The 25,054-nt window shown below is 38.4% G+C and overlaps 1 protein-coding gene across 2 annotated transcripts in view; it reads right to left on the bottom strand.

The window, feature by feature from the left end:
• The window catches only part of APBB1IP (amyloid beta precursor protein binding family B member 1 interacting protein), a 129,397-nt gene that overhangs the window by 53,097 nt on the left and 51,246 nt on the right, over positions 1 to 25,054 (bottom strand). For both annotated transcript variants that reach the window (XM_001376084.5, XM_016426336.2), the window contains exons 5-7: positions 21,468 to 21,545; positions 14,240 to 14,399; positions 11,215 to 11,336 (exon numbers count right to left, since the gene is read on the bottom strand). In XM_001376084.5, the coding sequence (XP_001376121.3) occupies positions 11,215 to 11,336; positions 14,240 to 14,399; positions 21,468 to 21,545 (360 nt within the window). The remainder of the gene's footprint in view (positions 1 to 11,214; positions 11,337 to 14,239; positions 14,400 to 21,467; positions 21,546 to 25,054) is intronic.

The following is a 25,054-nucleotide window of genomic DNA, read 5'->3' on the forward strand; positions in this document are numbered from 1 at the left end:
TTCTATGTTTTCTGGGTCATGTTCTCTGACAGCCATGTGCTAAACCCTAGGGACCCTCTCACTATGCTGTTTTATGATCAATCAAGATGAAGCTGAGTTTCAGAAGAAAGGCTCTGAGGAGTGAAGGTAAAATCCAAATAGCAATAGCCTAGAGAAGAAGAGAGTGCCTATGGTCATTGGGATGGGGTCTACACGTAAGAGTCTCAATTTGATTCCCAACTGGACGCATCCACTAACGTCCTAAGGGCTATCCCTTCTACTTCTCTCATTTCATTATAACTTTAATAAGGACCAACCAAAACAAAAGATCAAATAGGCATATAAAAATGAGTAAAACCTTTCACAAAATCCTTGGCATTTTACAGGCTAGACCCAAATAAATGAATAGATAACAACAAAAAAAATCAAGTGCTGGATTCAGCATCAGATAACCTCCGTTCAAATTCCAGCTCAGCCATTTGGGATATGCATAACTTTAAGTAAATATATATAACATAAATAAGTTACTAAATTTCTTTGGGTCTCAGTTTCCTTATTGATAAGATATGTACTTTACCTACCTCTCAGTAGTGTGTCTGGGTTCAAGTAAATTCCTTAAAGTATTATATAAATATAAGTTATTATAATTCTTGTCTCTCTCTTTTTTTTATAGTCTCTGGTCAAAATCACAAAAAGTAACCAGCTATTTTAGATTTCCCTCTTAAAATCCAATGCAATTGAATTTATCAAAATCAGGTTGCTATTTTGGGGAACAGAACTAACAAATCATCTGAAAGGCTTCTTATGTTAATTTTTTTGTTTTAAATTAAAATTTAAAATTTTGTTTTACATTTAAATTTAATTTTTAATAGGCTTCTTACTTCTACTGTAATTCTCTTTCCAGGAACATGATTTAAGCTGCCATGTAAGTGAATCCCTTCAATTCCATCACGCTATAAGGGGATTCTACTGTATTTCTTTTTTCTCTCCTACAGAATCTCAGACTCGGTCTGAAATCTGCAGAATATGCCATGGCCACCTTTTTCTTCCTTCTCTCCCCTTATTGCCATTAACCTAAAACTCCATTCTAAAGTTGTTCCCCTGAGTGAGGCCATGCACTACACCTCCTCTGCAGCCTGACTTTTCTCGGTTGGGTTTTCTCACTCGACTTCCCCCTTCAGACCACAATATCCTCTTGCCACATTTCATCACTTCCCACCACCCAGGGCCTGCCAGCTGGCCCAGCTAAAGCTTCTCTAGCATTCAATTTCATTTTGCTGAGGTCTCAGCTTCTCTCCTTAAACCAGCTTCACTTCCCAAACGGAACCTGTGGCGGCCACTTTCAATTCCACCCTGACACGCTCAGTCCCTTTGCCTCCCCATAGCCTTGCTTCATGACTGGCCGTAATTCCAGCATTAGGTCACTCTGGCTGCCCATTTTTAGTTGTTATGCCCAGGAATAAGGGAATCAAGAACACACATTTATTAAATACTTATTATGCACATGGCACTGGGCGTCAATGAAAAGGGAGACTCATCTGCTCTCAAGGAACTCTCCAGACGAGACTTAACAGGTTCACCAAGAAGTAAAAGTGCTACAATGATGGGGAAGGGGCTGGGGGATGGAAAGACCTCCTGAAGGAAGTGACCTCTGAATTGAACCTTGAAGAGAGGCAGGGATTCTAAGAGACAGAGCAAAGGAAGGAGCCAGTTCTATGAATGGGGCACAGCTAAGGCACAGGAAAAGAGATGGGAAATGAAATATCATGTAAAATTTAGCATTAAGTAGGCTACTTGGGTCAAAGCCTAGATATAGGAGACCTGGGTTTAAATCCCCTTTGTTCTGTTAACTCATTTTCCTCATGTCCTACTCTTTTGTGACATTCGTAAGATGGTTTGCCATTTATTTTCTGTGGCACATTTTACAAATGAGGAAACCGAGGCACACAGGGTTAAATGACTTGTCCAGGGTCACACAGCAGGTAAGGGTCTAAGGTCATATTCCAGCTCGACATTCTATCTACTGAGCCACCTGCCAGTTATTAATTGTATGACTACTGGCATTAGGGCAAACTACTTGAGGCTGTCAGTTTTCTCTTGCTCATAAAATAGGGATAATAATACCTGAAGTACTTATTCAACAGTATTGTTGTGTGTATGTGGCACTAGATGGTCCCTAATGATAATCAGATTTTATATTCTAAGCCTCTTGTGTCTCTACCCACTTCCCGTAGGTCCTGTCCTCCTCTGGTTGTCATCAATGCTCTGTGTATTTTCTAAAGGTAACTGCATAAACATTTATTATTCCCCCCCAAGTTTGGGTCTTGAACTTATTTTTTCAAATAAAAGGAAAAATAGAATTGTTTATCTGTCATATTATAGTGGGTTTGACTCTTAATCATAGCATGATCTGTAAACACTGAACTGGGCACATGAGATGTGGCAACACAGAATCTAGAAACCCCCAAACTTGTTCCCTGGTAAGATACAATGAACCCCAAGTTTTAGGACTAGCTTGTAAGTTGGAGACCCCAAAGTTTGTACTTGTTCCCTGGTAAGATCTGATGAACCCCAAGTTTTAGGACTAGTTTGTAAGTTGGAGACCCCAAAGTTTGTACTTGTTCCGTGGTAAGATCTGATGAACCCCAAGTTTTAGGACTAGCTTGTAAGTTAGGGAAAGCTTGGGCTTTGGGGTCTCCAGCTTACAAGCTAGTACTAAAACTTTTTGCTGGCAAGTTCTCTTTAAAAAAACCCCAAAACTAAACCTTTTCAGCCTGGGTATTTATTGCCAAAGGGATTGTGGGATTGTATATGTATGTGGGGGTGGAGATTGGAATTTACCTGACAGCAGAGATAATTCTCCAGGATTTAACACAATAAGCTATTAGATATGCTAAAAGTAGACTGCCAACAAAGCTAATTTAGATAATTTGTATTTCCAATCCTCCTCTCTCCTCCTACCCCCCAAATAAGAATCCCATTCTGCCATTCCTTTGAGACTTGTAATTTTCTTGAAAATTACAAAGTCAAGATGCTTTGACTCTATCTAAGCTTGCTTTGAGGGGAAACAATAAATAGGTAGCATGTGGACTTCAATTGACTGACCCAAAGAACCATAGGAAGAAGCCCTTTAAAATAGGTTGCCCATTTCTGATATCAGTGAGAAAAGAGGCTGCTAAGGGAATACTGACTCTAGTGCTCAGTCGTTTTATTGCCTTCCAGTACAAATGCTCTTATTTGGGGGCATGTGTTCCTCCAAAAGAATGACCAGAAGCTCCTTTACTTTTCCCTGTTGGTATTCTTAAAAAAACAAACAAACAAAACAACAAACAATCCTTACCTTCTGTCTTAGAAATCAACACTAAGTATTGGTTCCCAGGCAGGGCTGGGCAAGGGGGGTTAAGTGACTTGCCCAGGGTCACACAGCTGGGAAGTGTCTGAGGCCACATTTGAACCCAGAACTTCCTATTTCTAGACCTGGCTTTCATTCCACTGAGCCAGCTCACTGTGCCTGTCTTTGTATTCTTGGCACCTATGACAATGTATGTCAAGTAAAAACCATGAAAAGACGGCCAAAGGAAGGAATGAATGCTGGCTCTGCCTTCATCAATACTATCACATTTACAGGATGTTCACATTAGCACCTTCTCCTGCTCCTCCACTGTAAGTTTTAGGAGACAAATTTTAAGCAATAAATTTACTTCCTCCTGTATGTGTGAGCAATCTGTATATATCCATGCATTTAGACGTTCATGTATTTATATGCAGTAGGCAGCTAGATGGTGCAGTGGATAGAGTGAAGTCATCTTTTTGGGTTCAGTCTCAGACCCTTCCTTGATGTGTGACTCTGGGAAAGTCACTGAAGCCTGTTTGCCTCAGTTTCCTCCTCTGTCAAATGAGCTGGAGAAGGAAATGGCAAACCTAGCTGGGTGACCCTAGGCAAGTCACTGAACCCTGTTTGCCTCAGTTTCCTCCTCTGTCAAACAAGCTCAGGAAAGAATGGCAAATCACTCCAGGATCTATGCCAAGAAAACTCCAATGACTCAGATTGAAACAACCAAACAACGACAAAAATGTATATGTACACACCTAGATGTGTATTCCCACACATATGTGCTCCTATATGCTAATACAATGGAAAGATCATGGATTTGGAGCCAAAGATCTGAGTTTGAATTCTAGCTTTGCCCCTACTATAATAATAAATAGTAATGATAAGTAATTATATAATAAGTAATTGGGTGTCACCTTGAGCAAATTCTTTAACTTTTTAAAACTTTTTTTTTAAATTTTTCTGGTTCTCAACTTTCTCATTTGTAAAATAAGGAAAGAAGTTGGATTAGATGACCTTTAAGATCCCTTCTGGTTTCGGATCTATAACCCCCTTTGTCCTGGAGTAAACATATTTTTTAGAAGCTTGAGGCCCTGTGAGCAGTCAATTCTTTATGCTAAACCTGTGTCACTGTCTATATTTGTATTTCTCTCTTGCAGCTTCCTCACTGGCAAGTCGCTCAGCCCAAGGAAAAAGCTTGGTTAGGTTGGAGATGAGTGACGTGGCCAAGGAGGGGCAGCGTGCTATGGCTGATGGTGCTGTTTGGAATGAAGGAGGCACCGGCTCAGATCTCACCCTTGATTTACAGTGATTGTGTCACAATTGCACTGTTAGCTCCATGCTGTAGGGATCTAAGGCTTTAAGTTGTGGAAGGGTTACCAGTTTGTCTTAGTAGAGGGAAGAGTTCCCTGCAGCAATGATATCACAAGTAGGGGAAAATTAAAATTCCTTGGTAAATGGGTCAGATGGGAGTGTGTCAGAAATGGGCAGGAAATCCACCTACTCACCACAGAGGGAAAAATCTACAATAGGAAGTAGAAAAGCATGATTAATGGTTTCATTTTCTCCAACTTGTATTTTTTTTTAAACCTTATCTTCTGCCTTAGAATTGATATTAAGCTTTAGTTCCGAGACAGAAGAGCAGTAAGGACGAGGCAATGGGAGTTAGGTCACATTTGAATCAGGACCTCTCATTTCTGGGGCTGGCTTTCTATCCTCTGAGCCACCCAGCTGCCCATCCAATTTGTATTTCTAATTGACTCAATATAATTTTCATCTCTGGAAAGACTATAATAAAGGATGATTAAAAAAGAATGAATATTGAAAAAGATTTTGGAAGGAATAAATGTGGAGGAGGAAGATGGTAGAGGGGGCACTCAAGTCCGCCTTAACATAAGTAACAATCAACAGAGGAAAAAGCTTTCTGGTCTCTAGACTTCTCATATGAGCATATTTTCCTCTTAAAAGATAGCACCACTCTATCAATCGTCCTTTCAGGTATTCGAAGAAATAACACCCTTCCAGCATCATATTCAAAGTTAAAGACTCCAGCCTGGCTCAATCTCTCTGAGACTAATGAAGTCAAACTTGTCTTTTGCTTTTAGACCTTGGATTCCTCTAGCCATGTAGGACCCATTCTTTTCTATTTTCTATTTCCTATGCCATAATGCATCTACCAGTACATAGTTGGATGTTTCTGGACTTTTATTTTTTAACACATGCCACAAATAGAGAATGATAATTTGACTTTTATATAGTCTAATGCCACTCAATATCTAAAGACTAAGTGGAAAAAAATACTTGCAATTCTCAGTTAATTACAATGTTTTTTTTTGTGTGGCTAAAACATGGAAAGGACAATTCTTTTCAGAAGTAAACAAGACTTATTGGCAGCATCACCTTCAAACCTAAGGAACAATTACATCTACCATACAGTCTTTTTGAAACCCTAAATCACAAGAATAGGAGGGAAAAAAACCACACAATTTCTGGGCTTGGCTTAAGAGTTATCCCAGCAACCATAAACCCCCAATGTAACCATCAAGGAAAGAGTATTATAGAAATGATGTATTAACCTCTGGCAAGCTGGGTTTGTGTGACTCCCAATCAATCTCACCCCTGTCTCATCCTTAGACCAATTTCATTTTTAGGTTTCTGAAGTCCCTGATACTTGTTAAGTGCTTGATCAAATCTCCTTCACCTTTAAAAGATGAAGCACAGGGACCAAGGCATGTCATTTAGTAAAGGGGGAATAAATGATAAAGCCCCCGAGTTTGCACTAGACTACACCAATACACCCCAAGGGAAATGGTTGATATTTGGATTATACCTTTTGTTTCATGCTAGACACCTGAGTGATGAACAGGGGCAGAGGGAAATAAGTGCCCAGAATTCTGCTTTATCTTCCTCCAAAAGCAACTCTAATTTTCAGCATTCTTTGCTATAAAAGGAGATGAGGTTGGGTATAGGGGCAGGTTTCAGTGAAGGCAAAGAAAAGAGCGACAGCCCATTAACAGTGGGGTCCACTTTAGGTGCTTGTAGAAATGCCCTTCACTTGACTCAGAAAGGAGAGGGGTGAAACTGGCTAGGCACAAAACTCCCCAGAAGCCCCAACTGAAATAAAATGTAACTGGCAAATATATCACAAAATAAATAAAAATACAAAACAACATAGAAAATGTTAATTTGTGGTTTTCTAAGTCAAAGTGTGGTCCACAGGGATGCATTTCTCCTTGAGTTTGACATCCCTGCTCAAGAGTAAGAGGAGAATGGGAAATAACTTTAGAAAGTTGGAAGATAGGAAAAGGGAAGGGGCAACTTTAATAAGGAATTATAGGAGAGCAGTAGGAATGGGTTAGGATAAGCAAAGATGATGGAAGGAAGCCATAGTTATAGCATGGCCAAGGCCACTCAACTAAAAACATACAACTAAAAAGAGTCTGAGAAAGGATTCAAACCCAGGTCTTCCTGATCTTAAGTCTGGTGTTCCAGCCATAACACAAACACGTTTTAATGATGTTTTAATGTCTATTGGCATTGGTAGTGGCAGGGAAAGGAGGGGACAGATGTAAAAGATGAACAGAGTGAGGACATCTTCTAGAAGTAAAATGAATACTTTTACTGGTAGGATCTTAAAAATAGAAAGGGCTTTTGGTGAGAATCCCTACCTTACATATTCCTATTTCTCTGAAAGACTATTACTAAAAGCTATATGACATTCTGGAACCTTTTACCCAAACTCCCTTCTATACAATGTTTGCAAACTCAAGTCCTTCCCCTTAACCATTTCTGGTTCTTCTTGAAGCACAGCTGGTTTCTCACTAACCCTTCAAATATTTTCTGGGCCAGGAATGGGATGTGGACCCATTGGACAGGAAGATCAATCCTTTGAGGTCTCAGATGTGATCCTAATCATGGAACAGAAACAGTGTCACTGTTGCATGTTAGACTCGTTTCTGGGATTCATCACTTTTCATAAATGGTGTCAATTAAAAAAATTAACACCCTTAATGAAGTACAGAATGCTTTACAGAAAGATTTGCATTGGGATTTTGAAGCTGCTCAGAGGAGGAAAGAATTAGCCCAACTATAGCAAAAGCATTTCCAGGTTTCACATGCTCCACAACTCCCTCAGGAAATAATTATTCTTCTCTGGGCTCTTTGATTTTTTTTTTTTTAGTACGAGTTTAGAATCAGATAAGAGTTTGCCTGTTGCACTCCCACCAAGTCTTTGTAGATTCAGCACAGAAGTGTGTTAGCTGGTGATTCAAGTTACAGAAGTCCCACTCTCGTGGATATACACTTTCCTAGGAGAGGCGTATTTCAGACTTAGTCACTGACTCATGACCTTTTTATCATTCTCTGAATCATCTCTTTGCAGCCACGGAGTGAAAGGCCTTTTAAGGCAATTTCCGAAATGTAGAAAATTTGAGCAACCGACCAATGAGAATGGTGATGCACCAACCCATGGCGGAGCTGAGCACTGAAGAGCAAGACGTCATTTCCAAGACTCGGAAAAAGCGAAACTGAAAAGCTAAAGCTTTTTAGAAAAGTCATCACACCTGGTGTGTGGTTGCTTTTGGGACACTAAACCATATCCGTGTATATAAGAGTGAGAAGTAGGTAAAGCCTAGGAAAAATAAAGCTGGTTTCATTTTAGAGAACCTAACTTAACCCCTGCCAAAAATGGTACTCACAATGTATCTACCAGTATCACAGTTGGATGTTTCTGGACTTTTATTTTTTAACACACGCCACAAAATAGAGAATGATAATTTGACTTTTATATGGTCCAGTGCCACTCAATATATGAAAAGTCTAGGTGGAAAAATACTTGCAATTCTCAGTTAATTACAATTTTTTTTTGTGGTTAAAACATGGAAAGGACAATTCTTTTCAGAAGTAAACTAGACTTATTGGTAGCATCACCTTCAAACATAAGGAACAATTATGTCTACCATACAGACTTTTTGAAACACTAAATCACAAGAACAGGAGAAAAAAAAAACACAATTTCTGGGCTTGGCTTAAGAGTTATCCCAGCAACCATAAAGCCCCAATGTAACCACCAAGGAAAGAGTATGATAGAAATGATGTATTAATAACCATAGTCCTATTCTATGTACTTTGTATGTACTATGGCTTTACAGGTTGATCTTTCAAGTGCATATCAGAATCTGAATAGGCTTTCTTCATCTATTTGGGTTTTCTGGGTGCCTGTCCACATAGGACAAGTTGGGCAAAACTCGATTCACTGATTATGCATCTTATTTAGGAGGTTCTAGAATGTTTGGAGCCTTGATGTCAACTGCAAGGCATCCATAGGAACATCTGGAATAGTTCCAGATGAAATTTAATTCAGGTAAGTGTAAGGTTCTACATTTGACTTTTAATACTTAATGAAGTCCTTAGTGACCACCAGTGAAGAATGGATCACAGAATCTCAGATACCTTCTAGTTCAACCAGCCCCTAACCAAGAATCCTTTTTCATTAATTTCCCAACAAATGGTCATCTGCTTGAAGACCTCAAGTGAATGGGAACCCATGACCTCCTAGGGAAGCCTCTATTTGTCTTTAATATCTTTAAATATTAGGCATATTTTCCTTAGAAATCAGTCCATCTCCAACTCTGATCCACTGCTCTTAGTTGCATCTTCTTTAATTCCTCTCCTCATGACAACCCTTCAAATACTTGAAGATTGTGACTCTGCTTCCATTCCTCCTACTCCAAGTCTTTTCTCCGAAGGCAACATCCCCAATTCCATTAATGAGTCCAAGTATGGCATATTTTCTATTCTGTTTACCAGTCCGAGTTCCTCTTTTGGATATGTTCCACTCCTAAATGAAGTACCCCAGTCAAAAACTTTCTGGAAGAGCTCTTAGCAAGGTAACCTAGCAGAATTTTTACCTCCCTGTTTTGTATATTGCATCTCTCTTAATTTAGCCTAGGATATAGCATTAACTTTGTGATTCTGCCATTGTGATCTACCACTGATGCTTAAGGAATTTAAAGTTGACATAAACTCAGCTGTTGTCTGGACAAACAGTCCCAACTTACATCATTGAAACTGATTTAAAAAACCAAATGTAAAATTTTACATGTATCTGAATTCAATTCTATCTGGAGCTTTTCCAGATGTTTTTTCTTTTTTTTTTCCCCAGGGATGACATTTTGCTGATGTTATCAGGGCCCAGGACTTTACAGAACCTTCCCTAAAGGAAATCCATAATCCCTTAATCAAATTGCCTCACTGTCCAGAGGGAACTAAAATGGATGAATGCCTAATGTCCAGATTAGGATATGCATTTATGAGATCAACCCATAAAACTGGTCAACCAGTACATATATCTAGGACAGCAATCAATAAACATTTATTAAGCTCCTACTATGTGCCAGACGCTGTATTGTGTAGATGCCAATGCACAATGAATTTAACCCAGAAGAAGAAAAGGGGCTGTATTGCCTTTGGGAAAATGTGCAGCAATTCTAAAAGATTCCAAGCTTCTGCCTAAAACAAAACTCTGTATTTTAAAAAATAACATTCATTCATCTTCCATTCCTGAGGAATTTAAGTTGAGGATGAACAAAGGACAGAGAGGTACATGGTGGGTCTGAGCAGGGTGAATATATATTAACAACAAAGAGTAGTGGAGGAGAAAATGTCACTAGAGATGTTGGAGGGGAAAAGGTAGGTTGGTTACATGGTGAGGAATAATCCAGTTACAGCCAATAGATTTTACTGACACACACAAATCATGAAGTCTAAAAGAAGGACCCCTGAATATTAAATGGATACTCCATGGAGAATTTACAAGAAGACCTGCTCAGGACAATCATGCATGGATGGGCAGCCTCTCAATGGAGGGATCCCCCAGATCATCAGATAATTTGCAGTGAGGTTATAAATGTCATCTTACCAAATATGAACCATTGTTCTAGCCCAATGAGACCCTTTTGAAATCTTGAGTCCCAATTTTGTGCTGATAAGTATACATTCTATGGCTTCATCCAAGGACATATCCTTGGAGTACTTTGTTCAAGACCTCTCTCCAAACTGACACTGAATGATGAATGATTACTTTTGGTCATCTGACCAAGTTTAAAGCCACTCTAATGGGCCATATTCTTCCAGTTTGCTCACAGAGACATAATAAGAGAATTTGTGAAATGTTTTCAGTGAAATCTGATTATATCGATAACATCCCCAATCTAGTTACTTTGTCAAAAAAAAAAAAAGAAATGATTTGACATAACATGACCTGAAAGGGTGTGAAGTTTTGTGTTTTTTTTTGGGGGGGGACAATTGCTTCCCCCTTTGAAGTGCTCACGAACCATCCCTTTAGTGAATTCTAGAATTTTGCCCAAAATGGAAGTCAAGCTTGCTGATCTAAAGTTTATAGATTTGCAGAGATTCTATAGATCGACCTAAAGTTTATATATATATGTATATACACACACACACATACATATATATATTTTTTTATAAATGTATATGTACTAAGCCTTCTTCCCTTTTTTGAAAATTGGAATATTTGCCTTTCACCAATCCTGAGGCACTTCTCTTATTCACCACCACCTTTTAAAGGTGACTGTGAAGAAATCAATGGACTCAAATGTGCATAAGGGATAAGATGGATGGAGTCAGAAATAAAAATAAGAGAAAAAGAAAAGACAAAAGATAAATAAGGGGGTGAGGACAATTGGTTAAAGCAGAGAAGAGTCTCCACTTTCTAGTTCTTCTGAAGTATTGTCAAAATATTGACATGGCCAGGGTACATTGTATTATGGATTCTTTTCAAAGCATGACTTCTAAGTAATTTTGAAAGACCATTATAAAACTTAAACAGGTATGCTACTTTGAAAAACATTTTTTTATATCTTTTAATAAGCAATTTTACTTACCTGAGGGTTTTTAAATACAGCATATTTTTCATCTTTCTCCAAAAATAATAGCTTATTTTCCGTATCCCTTGTCCAGTTTGATAAGATTTCAACAACATTTTCATGGTCTTCAAAAATCCTCTCTGATGAAACAAAAAAGGTGCATTTTTAGGCCCAATGCCTAGAAACTCTCAAATAATACAGAGACAAGTTTTATCTGCAATTCTTATGTGATGTAGGTGCATGGATTTTTAGAATTGGAAGAAATCTCACAGGTCACCTAGTCTAAACCCCTTGACTGAGGCTAGGAGAGAACTTAAATAACTTGCCCAGAGCCAGACATAGCAGAACCAGGATTCAAACTCAAGTCTTCTGACCCCAATTTCCATAATCTTAGCACTCATAGGACCATCACATGAAGAAATAATTACTTTTTTTTGCTTGGTCTGTGAAGGTTGAGTTGAAACTAATGGGTGGCAATTGTGGGAAGGAAGATTTAGCTAAACAAAGAAAACTTCCCTAACAATTGAAATGTTTCTGAAATGGTATGAGCTGCCTTGGGAAAGTAAGTCTCCCATCACCAGAACTATTTCCTGGAAGCCAGAATGATGTTGCAGGCTAGACCCCTGATTATGGAAAGGTTTGGACTAAATCTAGATCATCTTTGAGGTCCCTTCCAACTCTAAGATTGCATTCAAATTTCATGAAGGGGAAAACGTTTCATTTTTAAGTTTGTAAAAGTCTCCACAATAGACAGAACTGGTGATTGGTACCATGGTGAGAACGTTTCACCATTTTTCACTTTGGACTGTCACTTCCTACCTGAACATACCTGACTCTAAGTAGAAGCAACTATTCTACCTTAAAGAAGGGGGGTGGGAATTAGGGTAAGGGAGGGGGCAATGATTCAAGATGAAAATGGGAGTTATGGGGCTCACATCTCCCTGACACCCAGGCCAATGATCTACCTCCTATTAGGTACCACTATTAGGAATCCTGATTGTATAACCCCTTATTGGGTAATGCCTGTCTTGTCATAAATTCTATCCCCAATTCTAAGGGTTGGAAGACACTTCAGGAGGTCATTTATCTTGGTTCCCTTACTCCAGAAAACCTTCACCCAAATTATTCCATACAGATATATATATATATATATATATATATATATATATATTTTTTTTTTACTTTGTTAAGTGTTCCAGGGAGATAATCACCGACTTGTAGAACATTCAAGTTGGAAGAGACCTCTCCCCATAGGTGGCAATTCATTTCAATTCAAACCAACAGTCATGAAGTGCCAGCCATATGCAAAGTGCTGGGTAAAGCTCTGGGGATACCCAGAGAAAATTGAGGCGAGTCTTCTTTTATTTCTTCTATAGAGTCCCCATCTAGAAGAAGGGGCTTTCTCCCCAGTGCATCCATAGAAAAGTTTGAATACAAGATCACTTTCAGAAGGAAAAGAGCATGAACAATTCAAAGTCCAGGGAAGGGGTTCAGCTCGGTGGCTCAGTGGATTTAGAGACAGGAGGTCCCAAGTTCAAATTTGGTTTTAGACGTTGCCTAGCTGTATGAGTCCAGACAAGTCACTTAACCCCCACTGCCCAACCCTTACTACTCTTCCGCATTGGAATCTGAACACAGTATTGGTCCTAACATGGAATTTAAGGGTTTAAAAAAAGTTCAGGGAAGGCTTGACTGGTGTGACACCTGAAATGAATCTCGAAGGAAGAAAAGGACTTTAAGAGGTAGGAATGAGAAGAGAGTACAATACAGACACAGGGAATAGCCTGTACAAAGGGGTGAAAACTGAAGATGAATGCATTAAGAAGAATGTGAAATAAGATAGGTTGAAGTTAGAGTATGACTGTAAACTCCAGGACTGTTATTTTGTCCTAAAAGAAATATGGAGCCACTATAGGCTTTTGAGTCATGGGGATGACATGGTCAGACCTGTACCTTGAGAAAAATATTTCAGCCACTAAGCAGGGATTGGGCTGGGGAGGGATGTCTGGGAGCAGCAGATGAATTACAAGACCACGTGAACAGAGAGAAGAGGACTGATGCGAGAGATGTTATGGAGGCAAAATTTATAAGACTTAGCAAGAGATGAAATCTAAGTGTGAAGAAGGGGGGGAAGAATCAAGGATGACTCTGATTTTATGAACCCGGGGAACTCCAAAGATAATAATAACTGATATTTATATCGTGGGCTTTTTTTTCTTTATTTGCTCCTCAAAGTAATTATCATGTAAGCACTAATATCATAGATGAGGAAATTAAGGTTCAATTTAATGTTACATGACTTGACCAGGGTCACATAGTTAGAAAGTGTCTGCAGAATTTGAACTCTGCTCTTCCTGACTCCAACTAGTGCTATATCAGCTATAAAATGACTTCATCATAAATATGGAAGTTAGGAAGAGAGTTGACTTATGGGGAAAGATGATGGAGAAGAGAGGTAAACAAAGTATTCTTTACATCTTTCTCCTCTTCCCAACCCTGATCAATTTTTTCCACCTGTTCCTTCATTTCTTTTAGCATGTGGACAAAAGGCAGGTGTTAAACTCATCAAAGACCAGGAAGGTGGGATTTTTTAGCTGCTCAGTTAAAACAACTGCCATCCAAAGGAGAGTGAGGGCTGATGTGTGGGTTTGTGGTAAAGTGATATACTACACTTAAAGGCTATAAACTCTGGAAAGAGACATCATCTGACAGATGCTCAGGACATCTCCACAATCTGCTCAGCTTAACTGGGCACGTAATGAGAAGTATCATCCTGCTAGTTTTTTCCTCTAATGGGAACAATGGAGGTGTAGCCATAAAAATGCTCATATCCCTTATGGTCTGGCCACCTGCTGCCACGTTGGTCTTTCTATAACAAAGAAATCAAAGAGCAGGTCTTAAATCTGACAGAAGAGGAGAAAGGACAGATGTGGACCCAAGATAGCCTTGATATAAACCATCTCATTTCATACTAGACCAATAGAAAAACCAAGACAAGACTTTCAGGTGCCATTTATGGTCTATTCATAGCTACGAAACTTACCAATTTGTAGCTCTGGGTATATTTCATAAAGACACCAATTCAGGTTGTAATCAAAGTGGGTTTTCTCAAAGAGGTTGTCTAAAACATCTCGTGCTAACTGCCGTTCATCCACCATCAGTGACTTTGTGCTGTTATCATTCATGTGTACCTTGACGACAAGCTGAGTAGAGAATCATTTTTTAAATTCAAAGATGCTTTATTTTTCCAGTTACACGTAATAATAATTTTCAACATGTTTTCCAAAATTGTAAGATCCAAATAAATGGTCTCCTTCCCCTCCCAGATCTGGTAAGCAATTTGATCTGGGTCAAAAATGTATTATCATGCAAAACATACTTCCATATTGGTCACTGTTGTAAGAGCATTGAGTATAGAATCACTAAAGAGATAGTTACTTTTGATAAATGGCAGTGGAGTTCATTCAAGAAGATGATTGAAGCTATGGACTCTTCAGAATAATGTTTTTAAATTCATAAAATTAAATATGTAAGAGAGAATAAAAGGAAACAAATTATGTTGAGATAGGAAACAAGTTTGTGGGCTCCAGGTTCAGAGCCTCTGTCCTATGCCCTTTAGAAGGCATACCTTTTGTCCTATGAATTATTAGGACATAATAGGGGAATCTCTAAAATTATGCTAGGCATTAAATGAATTAATTGATCTGCAAGTACTTACTAAGCATCTACAGTGTGCCAGGCACTATGCTAGACAGTGCAGATACAAGAACAATATTTAAAAGTTTCCCCCCTTTTTGGGATGGGGACTTCCCATCTCCTTCATGCCAGATGTGCATCAATCCCACTGATGATCAACACAGAAGCTTTGACCAATTCCATTCCCTACTTATTCCGGTATTCCTCTTACTCCACCCACTCAGAAGACTGGCCATATTGGTGGTAGACAGAGCCATGGCTTAGCCCACTGCAGCATGGAACTCCCCAAAGCAAGAGGTCTCCCTGGTAGCCAGGATTACAAGCCTGGACCATCACTCCCATTTCCAAAAGACATTCTTTTAAAGTAAATTTAAGCCCAACATGCCCTATGTATAAGGTGACATAACTATGAGTAGTAGGGGTGGCTGGACAGTGCTGTGGAGTGGTCTGTTCAGGGCTCCAGAGCTCCATAATGTGGAGTCAGACAGCATATTACTTTGGAGATTCTGCTACATTTTTCCAATCCTCAAAACTCCCTTCCCTTTAGGTATGGGGGCAATAGAGAATTCATAGGATCACAGATCTAAAACTGGAAGACCACAATTTCCTCAGATAAAGAAATTGAGGCCCTGAGATGTTAAGTGACTTGTTCAAGGACACATTATAACCTCCAGAAAGAAAAGCCAGGTGTAGCTGTATTTACTTATGGTTCATTTAAAATAAAAGCCATATGGCCTTAGTAAATGAGGTGTGGAAGGTTTGTCCCTGCAAAACAGACTGACTCACCTGGTATGCTATACCCCAACTTGCTTTAAATGGAAGACATTTATATTACTCTGGGCTAAGAACTAAGCTCTGAACTACTCAAATTCCTTGCACATAACTTGTGAGAGAGAGGGTTAAGAAAATTTTATTTTGTTACTGGAAAAAAATAAATGTTGTTTGATAACATGATATAGAAAAGCACTCCATTCTAAAGTGCCACACTAGAAGCAGCTAAATGGTAAAATGGAAAGAGCACTGAGCCTGGAGTCATAAAAACATGAGTTCAAATATGACCTCAGGCACTTACTGTGTGACCCTGGATAAGTCACTTAATCTCTCTGCTTGAGACTACAAAATGGGGATCATCATAGCACCTATCTTCCAAAACTGTTGTGAAGATCAAATGAGATATAATTTATGCAGCACTCATCCCAGGGCTTGGCATGTAGTAGTCAATAAAAGTGTATTTCCTTCTCTCTCTCTCTCTCTCTCTCTCTCTCTCTCTCTCTCTCTCTCTCTCTCTCTTTCTCTCTCTCTCTCTCTCTTTCTCTCTCTCTCTCTCTCTCTTTCTTTCTTCCTTCCTTCCTTCCTTTCCTTCCTTCCTTCCTTCCTTCCTTCCTTCCTTCCTTCCTTCCTTCCTTCCTTCCTTCCTTCCTTCCTTCCTTCCTTCCTTCCTTCCTTCCTTCCTTCCTTCCTTCCTTCCTTCCTTCCTTCCTTTTTCCTTCCTTCCTTTCTTTCTTTCCTTTTTGTTTCTTCCTTAGATCCTTTTTTCTCTTTCTGTCTTCATTCTTTCCTTCCTTTTCTATTCCTACTGAGAATTCCATAAGAAAATAAAGGCTTTTTTGATTGGTTCTTTCTCTAATGGAGAAAAATCCAAACCATACCAACCTAACATTTTAATTAAAGAGAGATAAAACACTTATTAAGTGCTTTTTATGTGCCAGGTACTGTGGGCTATGGGGAATTCAAAGGATCGTAGACATAGAACCTCAGAGGCTCTCTTATTTGATTCCTTCATTTTACAAAGAAGGAAATCAAGGCCCAGAGGTGATGAGACTTCCTTGCAGAAATGGTAAAACTACAAAGTACACTTAATTCATATGTACTTTAAAAATGCTGCTAGAAAATTTTATAAGCAGAGAACCAAGTCAGTCAATAAATATTTTGTCAGCCAGTAACATTTATTAAATGCTTACTGTGTGCCCAGGCACACATGCTTAATGCTTAGCATTAGAACCAGAAAGGCAAATGATACCCCTGGCCCTCTAGGAGCTCTCTATCTAAAGTGGAAGAGGACAAGCCAACCACCATGTACAAACCAGATCTACACAGGTCAGCAAAAGAAGGCAGAGACTTAAGAGGGATTGGGAAATGCTTCTGGGAAAAGGAGATTTTAGTTGGAACTTGAAGGAAGCCAGGGAAACTAGAGATAGAGATTCCCAATATGGGAGAGACAGGTGCTGGGAAGGTTGAAGTATAAGGTGGAAGGAAAAGATTACAAAAGTAGGGAAGGTAGGAGAGGCTAGTGGTTTTGTTTGGCTGCAGATTACTTAAAGATATGCTTATATTCACTATTATTCTTTAGCCTTTACCAGCATTTTCAAGTTACATATTAATAATAAAATTAATAGTTAACATTTATATAGTGCTTTAAAGTTTGCAAAGCACTTTGCCAAGCTGATCTCATTTGATCCTCACAACAACCCCGGGGAAGCAGGTATTATTATTGTCTCCATTTGACAAATGGAAGAAACTGAGGCATGCAGAGATTAACTGGCTCATCCAAGATCAAATGGCTGATAAGTATCTGAGGCCAGATTTGAACTTAAGTCTTCCTGACTCCAGGTCCAGTGTTCTATCCTCCATGCTCTCTGTTTGCCTATGTTAGCTTTAAACCACAGATGTGGTCACCTTGTAGGTCTAAAACAGCATATTTGCATTTACACTTTCATTGTCTCTGCTTGGATTAGGGTAGAGTGCTGGTATTAGAGGATGAAAGACTTGAATTCAAATCCTACTTTTGTCATATATTAGCCATCTCATCCTAGTTATTTACTTCTCCAAGTTATAAATGAATGATTGCATGAACCCCTATGCATATTTCTAGGAATATACATTTTGGAACAGGTGCCAGTCTGCCCTGGTAAAGGAAGTTTACTCAGTGGGAATACTCAGGTAGAAGGCTGGAGTCAGGAATATTTGAGTTCAAATCCAGCTTCAGACACTTAGTATCTGTGGGACCTCGGACAAGTCACTTAACCTCTATTTGCCTCAGTTTCCTCTTATGTAAAATGGGAATCATAATAGCACCTGCTGTCCAGAGTGGTTGTGAGAATCACATATCATCATAATTGTAAAGGGCTTAGCACAGTACCTGGCACATAGTAGGTACTAAAAGTTAGCTATTATTGTTATTGTTGCTTAGTCCCATATGACTCTTTGTGATTCCATTTAGGGTTTTCTTGGCAAAGATTCGAGGAAACTGAGGCAAACAGGGTTAAGTGACTTGCCCAGGGTCACACAGCTAGTAAGGGTCTGAGGCCAGATTTGAGCTTGGAAAGATGGGTCTTTCTGACTCCAGGGCCTGGGACTCCATCCATTGTGCTAACTTGCTGAGGTTGTTAGCTATTATTAAATCAATGAAATCCCAGATTGAAGCCAAAGAAAGAAAGAGAGAGAGAGAGAGAGAGAGAGAGAGAGAGAGAGAGAGAGAGAGAGAGAGAGAGAGAGAAGAGAAAGAGAGAGAGAGAGAGAGAGAGAGAGAGAGGATGAGTATAATAAGAGAATGTAAAACACATACCCTCTTAATTTGCACTTTGGTGACTTTTGTTGTTTATATCTTATGCAAAACAGTATTAAATGGTTTAAAAGGCACTAGATTCAGAGTTAAGGGATCTGGTTCTGAGCAGTATCTGCTCTGCTACTTAGTACTTCTTTTGCCTCAAGCATGTCCCCTAATTTTTCTGGGTCTCAGTTTCCTCATTTGGTAAAAAAAAAAAAAGGTTGGACTAGATAGCTGTTAAAGGTTTCTTCCAGCTCTAAATCTACGAATCAAAGACCTCTATCCTAAAGCTCTCTAAATGTCTATTTATCTACATCTATGTTCATGGATACATTTTCCTCTTAGAAAGTAAAATCAACAACTGGATGGTTCCACCTTGTTATCAATGCCAATGACAATTCAACCAACAGGCTGGATCTGGAAAGTCCAAACCACTGTGTACCCCAGCTCCACCCAGAATAAAGCAGAGCCAACCCCATAAGAAACACTTGAGGGCATTCAAAGCACTCCAGACAGACTAGACTTCCTTTGTAAAAAAATGTGTTTTGGATTAGATGGTCTCCCCAATTCTCTTAATATTCAGCACCACAGACAGGCTCCTGGTTTTAGTGCCACAGCTGAAGTGCTTGAAATATGAATAAATATACAGCTTGGCTGTTTGATCTGTCTTCCTCCCCCTCTTTCCTCCTCAGCAATGCCTTAATGGATGTTAGCAGCTGATCTCAGTCCTTAAGCAAAGGGTCTCAGGGGTGGAGGCTTCATGTCTTCATTTGTCCAAGGTAAACTACAAATTTCTCTCACTTCAGGGCAGAATATTGTTAATGTGCTTCTTTCCTCCCATTCTCTAAGTGGCTATTGAAGTTGGGAGCTGGGATGCTTCTTGTAGGTACATTCTTTCTTTTTTAGTTTCTTTGTTGTTTCCTTCCTTCCTTCCTTCCTTCCTTCCTTCCTTCCTTCCTTCCTTCCTTCCTTCCTTCCTTCCTTCCTTCCTCCCTTCCTTCTTCTTCCTTCTCTTTCTTTCTTCCTTCCTTTTTCTTTCCTCCTTCCTTCCTTCCTTCCTTCCTTCCTTCCTTCCTTCCTTCCTTCCTTCCTTCCTTCCTTCCTTCCTTCCTTCCTTCCTTCCTTCCTTCCTTCCTTCCTTTCTTTCTCTTTCTTCCTGTCTCTCTCCCTCCCTCTCTCTCTCTCTCTCTCTCTCTCTCTCTCTCTCTCTCTCTCTCTCTCTCTCTCTCTCTCTCTCTCTCTTTCTCTTTTTTCCTGTCTCTCTGTCTGTCTGTCTGTCTGTCTGTCTCCCTCCCCCTCCTCTTAAAGAGTTATACATTACACTATTTGCCTTCAAGGCACAGCTTGAGGGCCATTCATACATGAAGCCTTTCCAGATCCCAATGTTGGTGCCCCTCTCCTAACTCCCTCTGATTCTCCCATAAATTACCTTAGACTTAACTACTCTGCATTTATCATTTTTACATTTATTCTGTCTATTCTTATATACAGGATGTCCTTAAAGTCTTAGCGCTATTTTAAACTTTAGTCATTTGAAACTGCACTAAGAGTTTTGGAATATTTTGTATAGACTTCATATTCCCCCGTTAGAATGTAGGCTCCTAGAAAATGTAGGAATTATTTCATTCTTCTGTATTTGTATCCCCTATGATAAACCTCTGCTTAATGCCTGACTGATTGGTAGGTAATTCAGCTGAACTGGCCATTGCCATCAAGTGTTTTAAAAATGTTCACTCTTTTCAAGTTAATTTTTCTTTCTTTTAGATGTTATGGTTAATGGCAATGGCCAGTGCAGAGGATGCTGTGGGGCTACTCTCAGGAGAATCCTAACCAGAGCAGTTAGAGGGAGGTCCCAGGACTCTAGAGATCTGACCCCTTTATTTTATAAAAAATGAGCCCCCTCCCCAATATTCATGACTTGCCTAAGGTACTAGTTAGTGATAGAGCTGGGAATAAAATCTAGATCCTCTCTCTCCATTTTTTCCAAAAATAAGCCTCTAAATAGAATGGAGTTTTTCTATGGATTGTTTCTTCATCTGTAAAATGGGGATGCTATACTTGTAATAAATGCCTAAAAGGTTCTTGTGAAGGTTAAATGAAGTAATGTGCATCAAAAGCCTTGCAGAACATATATGGGTATGTATGCAGAACATATATGGGGGGCAGCTGGGTAGCTCAGTGGATTGAGAGCCAGGCCTAGAGATGGGAGGTCCTGAGTTCAAATTTGGCCTCAGACACTTCCCAGCTGTGTGACCCTGGGAAAGTCACTTAATTGTCATTGCCTAGCCCTTACTGCTCATCTGCCTTGAAACCAATACACAGTATTGATTCCAAGACAGAAGGTAAGGGTTAAAAAAAACATATATGGGTATTATTATAATGATCATCATAACAATAGCTAGCATTTATATAGGGCTTCAAGCTTTGCTTGATCTATATTATGCCATTTCATTTTTGACATACTTAGGAAGTAGGTGCTATTATTGTACCCACTATAAAGGTGAGAAAACAGGGGTATAAATGAGTTGGGTAGGGTCACACAGCTAAGTAAAATGTCTGAGGTAGAATTTGAACTCAGCTCTTCCTGACTCCAAGTTCAGCCTTCTATCCATTGTGTCATATAGATTTCCAATATACTACCACCACCACTACCACCACCACCACTACTACTACTACTACTGCATGCCAAGTTCTAGACTAAGTGCTAGTTGGACTCAAATTGTAAGCCCCTACTCTTAATGCTTGCCATTTAGCTGCAGAAAGAAAATATAGATACATCATAAGAAAACTACCAGCCAAGCCACGATTCTGGAGAAATGGGTGGAATAGACAAATGGGAAGGCATTCAGTGAAGACAAAGAGCAGAGACTGGCTCCCACAACTTGGATGGTGAAATGCAAATAACTTTTACTTGTCTCTGGAAATTCTATCGAAAACCATTTAGAAAGTGAATTTCACAGCACTCCTATTAACAGGAAAGAGAATGAAAGAGAATTATCATTCAACTCCTCACAGTCGTATTTGTTACCTTTTTCACCTTGGCCTCCTTCAGTTTTTCCAAGGCGAGCTTGATTTTATCAGCTTTGGCTTGTGCTTCTTCTTCTTCCTGTTATAACAGTAAGATACTCAGCATAAGACTTTAAATGAAACTGACGGATGTCAGTAGTCATCGGTGGATTGTGATCATATATTGACAAAGGACCATAGTACGGTGGGTGATATCTTTTTACAAAATTATTTTTTATGACATACTTAATCATCATCAATAAATGAGCATTTCAGTATATGGAGAACAAAAATATACAACTATCCAGCAAATTGAATGTGGTCATAACAAAATTGCCCTCTTTTGTTTCCCCTTCCAAAATTTCTTTTCTGTAATACAATTTTGAATCTAAATTTCAAAGAATATTCCTCTACCCAGGTTAAATATGGAGGCCAATCACTTGCTATTCAATGAACAGTGAGTGCCCTTTGAAAAGGTCAGGAGGGCTTTAGGAATGGCTTACTGAATTAATTCTAACAAGCCTTTCAGTTCCTAAAAAAAGATACAAATGGAGAAGACACTAACAAAACAGAAAAATAAACCCAAGTAAGTAGGCTGGGTGCAGATGAGAGAATAATTCCTGGTCAACATGATGCCTTTTGATTAATTCATGTTTTTATCCAGAGAAAAAGAATTGTAAAGCATTGCTTCAGATTTGGATTGGGATATTCTTTAAAGCCTAGGTTGAATTTGAAGTTGTCCTATGGAAAGGAACAAAATAAAAAAGAATTTCAAAAGGGACATAAACAAAAGGGGCAATTCTATTAATCCAGAATGAAGGGAAAATGGAGCAATCTGATAGTTGAGTATGGCTGAAGACACTCTAGATGGTCACCTATTTTCAAAGAACTACAACATAATAAATATACAACCCTAATAACATGGAAAATTAAAATTTTAAAGATCTGAAGGGCATTTTAGCATTTCTCAGTGCCTCCAAGTCATCCCTATGAACAATAATTCTTTACTACAACAAATGAAGAAAGTAAAGAAATTGAGTTGAATGTGTAATTGTTACTGTTTACCTAAAATCCTTGTATAAAAATAGCTTTAGTCATGGGAGCTTTCTGGTTGTCTAGCTTCCAGAAAAATGAAAATGTATTGAAATATTAACCACTTGTTCCCAAAGACTCTGATCCACAACTGTTGCTGCATTTACCTTCCTTAGGTAATTAGCCTACCCATTGTCCCCTAATTATAATCCTCCATTACCGAATGATAGTAGGTTTTACTGAAGTCTCTACTTGAAAAGAACCACATCATCTTGATCTGCCCAAATTCTTATCTGCCTCTGTTTTATTATTCATTTACCTATTCATTCATTTGCTTATTCATTCAATAAACACTCATTATCTAGTATGTGCCCACAAAACAAGCCAGTTTCTATGTTATAAACTGTTGCAAAGATTGTTTCATACAGTCCTTTCAGCACTTTGGCACAGAAATGGTGCCAGTAGCTGGGATTTCCAAGAATGACATATTTCCTCCCCATTCAACAGTAGGAAGCAACTCATGAAGACAATTCACTGAGTCATGAAGGGGCTGAGAGCTAAACTGGTGGAGGGAGGACTCCTACTGCCAAAATCATGGATCTCTGAAGTACTGTTATTCTACCGCTCATTTGAAGTGATGGATGAGATCAATGGCAGTCACCATTTTTTCATATAAATTGGCCCTTGGCAAAAAGGTACTTTCCTAGTAATTCTCACCATTTTGAGCAGAGGACCATAGATCTAGGGCTAAAAAGAACCTCTGAATCCATCTAGTCAAATATTTCAAATTAATAAAGAGTAAAATAAGGCACAGAGAAGGTCAATAACTTGTCCAAAGTTATATAAATTTCAGAGATGGGATTTGAAATCGAATTCCCGAGTGGATGTTCTCTCTACTCTATCAAGATAATTTCCTAGAGTTATATCTCAAGATTTTGCGAGGGACCAAAATAAAAAAGAACTGTAGTCTGGAGACTTCTCATAAGTTTTTTAGCCTTTCATTGGTCCTGTAGAGTAAAACTTCCAGTAACCTTCTGGTATTCACAAGGTAGTCCCTTCTGGATGAGTCAAGAAGAATTCAAGGTGACACAATGCCAGTAACCCCTTGAACAAGCCACATTTCTATTCCTTAATCTCAGCCAAAAAACATAGAAGCTGTTATCTTTCTAAATGACTTCTCCATGAGATGGAGATAACTTATATTTTATGCCATTACTAACACGCACACTTCTGAACATACGGTATAACTTCTGTGATAAAGACCAGAGACACTACTTCCTAATTATAAACACAGTGGCTCACACATAGACTGTATTCCCTCTTTTGAAGGCAAAAAGCTATTTTCTCTTTGAAAATACACAAAGAGATTTTATAGTTCAGTCTGGTGAATAGATTCTGGGCTCTTAAAAATTGAGGCTATTTTTTTTGCTGCAGTTTTCTTTCTTTTTCTTTAAATAAAGTATGTAGGGAAGAGCAGAAATAAAAGTCCTTGAGAAGCTGGTTCTGTTACTTAGCTATAGGCACAGCTTATCCAGGTACATAAATCTGACCCTGCCTTTTGCCTCAGAAAAATATAAGGCAAAGAGAACATCTTGAAACCTTCGTCTCCCTACTGTGAACATTCAGTTAGTTAATTGTTTATGAAATTTGTCTTTATCCATGTGCTCTAGATAAAAGAAACCATGAATAAGCAGTAAATATTTATTATCAAAAGAAAAATTCTGAAGTGATTAAAAACATATTTCCACTAAACATCCATCAGTGTGTTATACAAGATAAATCAAAGTCCCACAAACAGATGATAAATGTTATCAAGACAGTTCCTACACATAATATGAACATTTTAATATTTAAATTAAAATAAATGTTGAAAACAGCTAAATAACTCACATATGTTCCTGGACACATTTATATGTCTCATTTATTAAGACATGTAAACCATTTTCAGCATAGGAGCCTAAGGACTTTTGCCTCACCCTATAAAAGTTCTTTGTAAAAGTAAAAAATGGGGGTGAATAACTTCCATCAGCAAAATCTCAGATATTTTATTCAATTTTAAAGAAACTTTAAAAGAAATATAAGCTGTGAAATTATGAGCCTTCACTATGTACTTTAAAAATAGAATACTGTTTTCATTTTTGTTTGAATTTTTATGTCTACCTACAGTATTTGGCTAATAAATTTTAATTTCTATTTATAGTATTTGGCTAGATTACAGTATATGGTTAATTTACATGCTTTGCTTTTAAACTTTTTGTACTTTCTTTAGGGATTCATTATTAAAGGACCTGATGGACTTTACTTTTGGGCAATACAGTAATGGTAATAGAATAAAAGTATCATATGGAAGTAACTTATGATTATAAGGTTTCCAGAAGTGAGTGTTTTAGAAACTGGGAAATTTGATACTTTGTCTATACAATTTAATACCAAATTCAACAAAAGTGATCAAAGTTTTATCATATGCAAAGCACTAATGATAATCACTTAAAACAGACATCTTCAGCAAGCTTATAATTGAATGGGTGAGTATTTTTTAAATATATATATATATATATATATATAATTTAGATTGAA

The sequence above is a fragment of the Monodelphis domestica genome, chromosome 5 (genome assembly GCF_027887165.1).
Source record: "Monodelphis domestica isolate mMonDom1 chromosome 5, mMonDom1.pri, whole genome shotgun sequence".
In the NCBI taxonomy this organism is placed as follows: Eukaryota; Metazoa; Chordata; class Mammalia; order Didelphimorphia; family Didelphidae; genus Monodelphis; species Monodelphis domestica.